The sequence below is a fragment of the Cebus imitator genome, unplaced genomic scaffold (assembly GCF_001604975.1).
Source record: "Cebus imitator isolate Cc_AM_T3 unplaced genomic scaffold, Cebus_imitator-1.0 Scaffold755, whole genome shotgun sequence".
Lineage (NCBI taxonomy): Eukaryota > Metazoa > Chordata > Mammalia > Primates > Cebidae > Cebus > Cebus imitator.
The window spans coordinates 380,330-383,543 of NW_016108070.1; the positions used below are offsets into that span (position 1 = coordinate 380,330).

General features: G+C 37.1%; 1 protein-coding gene across 4 annotated transcripts in view; it reads left to right on the top strand.

Moving 5' to 3' along the window:
• ANXA7 (annexin A7) overlaps positions 1-1,440 on the top strand; it is a 37,356-nt gene extending 35,916 nt beyond the window's left edge. For all 4 annotated transcript variants that reach the window (XM_017519536.2, XM_017519537.2, XM_017519535.2 and 1 more), the window contains one exon: positions 675-1,440. In XM_017519536.2, coding sequence (XP_017375025.1) covers positions 675-797 — 123 coding nt within the window. In that variant the 3' untranslated portion in view covers positions 798-1,440. The remainder of the gene's footprint in view (positions 1-674) is intronic.
• Positions 1,441-3,214: the final 1,774 nt, after the last annotated feature.

Consider the following 3,214-nt stretch of genomic DNA (forward strand, 5'->3'; position numbering starts at 1 on the left):
TGTTGACCAGGATGGTCTCGATCTCTTGACCTCGTGATCCACCCGCCTCAGCCTCCCAAAGTGCTGGGATTACAGGCTTGAGCCACCGCGCCCGGCCCCGCCTTTTGTTTTCTTATTCATCTGTGACACTTGGGTTACTTCTACCTGGATAATGCTGCTGTGAACATGGGTGTACAAATACCTGTTCAAGTCTGCTTTCACTTCTTTTAAATATATCCAGAAGTGGAATTTCTAGGTCATATTGTAATTCTTTGGAGGTTTTTGCTTTGTTTTGAGGAATTACCATATTATTTTCCTCAGCAGCTGCACCATTTTACTTTTCCATCGATCAGTGCAGAAGTGTTCCCATTTCATGACATCCTTGCCAATACTTACTATTTTTTTTTATTTTTGATAATAGCCATCCTATCAAATGGTTTTTAAATGACTAATATCTTTGGAATAATAGATGAAACTAGTACCACCCTTATCCAGGATTTTACAGAGCTGTGAATCAGACCTTCATTGGGTAGAACTAGCATTGGTATGAATACCAGCCATAAAATGTCAGTCACTTGGTGTTTTCCCCCCTCAGCTTTGATAAGTATTAAGATCTTATTGTATAAAAAGAATTGTAGTAAGTGCCAGTTATCACAGATGTTTTTCTAACATCAGAAATGTTATTTCTCCTGCAGATTGATCTTGTACAAATAAAACAAATCTTCACTCAGATATATCAGAAGACCCTGGTCACAATGATTGCAAATGACATGAGTGGAGATTACCGAAGACTTCTTCTGGCTATTGTGGGCCAGTAGGAGGGATTTTTTTTTTTTTTTTTAACGAATGAAGCTATGCACAGCTTATCCTTCAGAGCAATGACCTGCATGCAGCAATATCAACCATCAGCTAACCAAAAGAGCTTTCTATTAAGGACCATATCAGGGTAATGTGCTTGGTTTGCACATGTTGTTATTGCCTTAATTCTAATGTTATTTTGTTCTCTACATATAATCAATGTAAAGCCATATCACAATGATACAGTAATATTGCAATGTTTGTAAAGCTTCATTCTTACTAGTTTCATTCTAATCAAGATGTCAAATTGAATAAAAAATCACAACAATCTCTAATTCTGTGTAATAATACTGAATAATTTTTTAGGTTGCTGAAAGCTCTGCCTTCCAGAATCCCTCTAGGTCTGCTTGATAGAGTGGGTAGTATATCATAACTGTGTACTTTTAAAAAAATTCATCCCTTTACATCTAGAAGAATAATTTGCATCTTATTTTGCATAAATTTGTTCTATATTCATAAACACTTTCCACATAGAAAATAGATTAGTATTACTGTAGCACCTTTTAAGAAAGGGTCATATGTTTATATGCTTAAAATAAATAGCTTACTTTTTTTCCAGTTTTCTTTTTTTAAATTGAGTTATGACATAAAAAATTGCATATATTTAAGGTGTACAATATGGTCTTTTGCTATCAGCACTCCTTGTGTAATGATTTCACAATTAAGGTGAGGCTAATTACGTATCTGTCACCTTGACATAGTTACCGTTTTTTTCATTGTGGTGAAAACACTTAAGATCTACTAACTTAGCAAAGTTCAAGTGTTCAATACATTATTAACTATAGATACTGTGCTTTATATTAAATCTCTAGAACTTACTCATCTTATAACTGAAAGTTTATACCCTTTGACCAACATCTTCCCATTTCCCCACCTCTCTCCTGAACAACCACAACTTTTAAGTTCAGCTATTTTAGATTCCACATATAAATGGTATGTAATATTTCTCCTTCTGTATCTGGCTTATTTCTCTTAGCGTAATGATCTCTAAGTTTATAGTTCACATTGTCACAAATGGCAGAATTTCCTTTTTTTTTTTTTGAGTGGGAGTTTCTCTCTTGTCCAGGCTGGAGTACAGTGGCATGATCTCAGCTCACTACAACCTCCGCCTCTCAGTTTCAAGCAATTCTTCTGCCTCAGCCTCCCGAGTAGCTGGGATTACAGGCGTCTGCCACACCTGGCTAATTTTTTGTTTAGTAGAGCTGGAGTTTCACCAGGTTGGCTAGGCTGGTCTCGAACTTGTGATCTCAGTTGATCCACCTGCTTCAGCCTCCCAAAGTGCATGGATTACAGGTTTGAGCCACCGTGCCTGGCCAAAATTTTCTCCTTTAAGGCTGAATAATATTCCATTGTGTATATGTACTATAATTTCTTTCTCCATTTATCCATCAATGGACACTTGAATAGTTTCCATATATGGATTATTATGAATAATGCTGCCGTGAACATGGAAGTGAAGATACCTCTTTACGATGCTGATTTAATTTCCTTCAGATACATACCCAGAAGTGATATTGCTGGGTCATATTATTTTTAATATTTTGAGAAACCTCCATACTATATTCTATAATGGCTATACTAAGTTACCTTCCCACCAACAGTGTATAATGGTTCCCTTTGCTCCATATTCTTGCCATCTTGTTAATGTTTTACCTTTTTGATAATACCCAACCTAGCAGGTGAAAATATCATAGGTACTTGAGAAGAATGTATATGCTACCATTGTTAGAGTGTAGAGTGTTCTGTATGTGTCCATTAGGTCTAGTTTATTGTGTTAAGTCCTCTTTTTCCTTACGTCTATCCATTATTGAGAATGGGGTATTGAAGTCCCCAGCTACTGTTGTAAAACCATTTCTCCCTCAGTTTTTTTGCTTCATCTATTTAGGTGGTCTGTTATTAGGTGTGTAGATGTTCATGATTGTCATATTTTCTTGCTGTATTGAATTTTTTATTAATATATAATGTTCTTTGTCCTCTGTGACCTCTTTTTTGAGATGTAGTCTCACTCTGTTGCCCAGACTGGAGTGCAGTGGTGTGATCTTGGCTCACTGCAACCTCTGCCTTCTGGGTTCAAGCAGTTCTCCTGCCTCAACCTCCTGAGTAGCTGGGATTACAGGTGCCTTCCACCACGCCTGGCTAATGTTTGTATTTTTAGTAGAGACAGGTTTTCACCATGTTGGCCAGGCTGATCTTGAACACCTAACGTCAGGTGATCTGCCCACCTTGGCTTCCCAAAGTGCTGGTATTATAGGCGTGAGCCACTGCACCTGGCCCCATGACCTTTTTTGATTTAAAGTCTATTTTGTCTGATATTACTGTAGCCTCCCCTACTCTCTTTTGGTTACTATTTATGTGGAATCTCTTTTTTTTTTTTTTT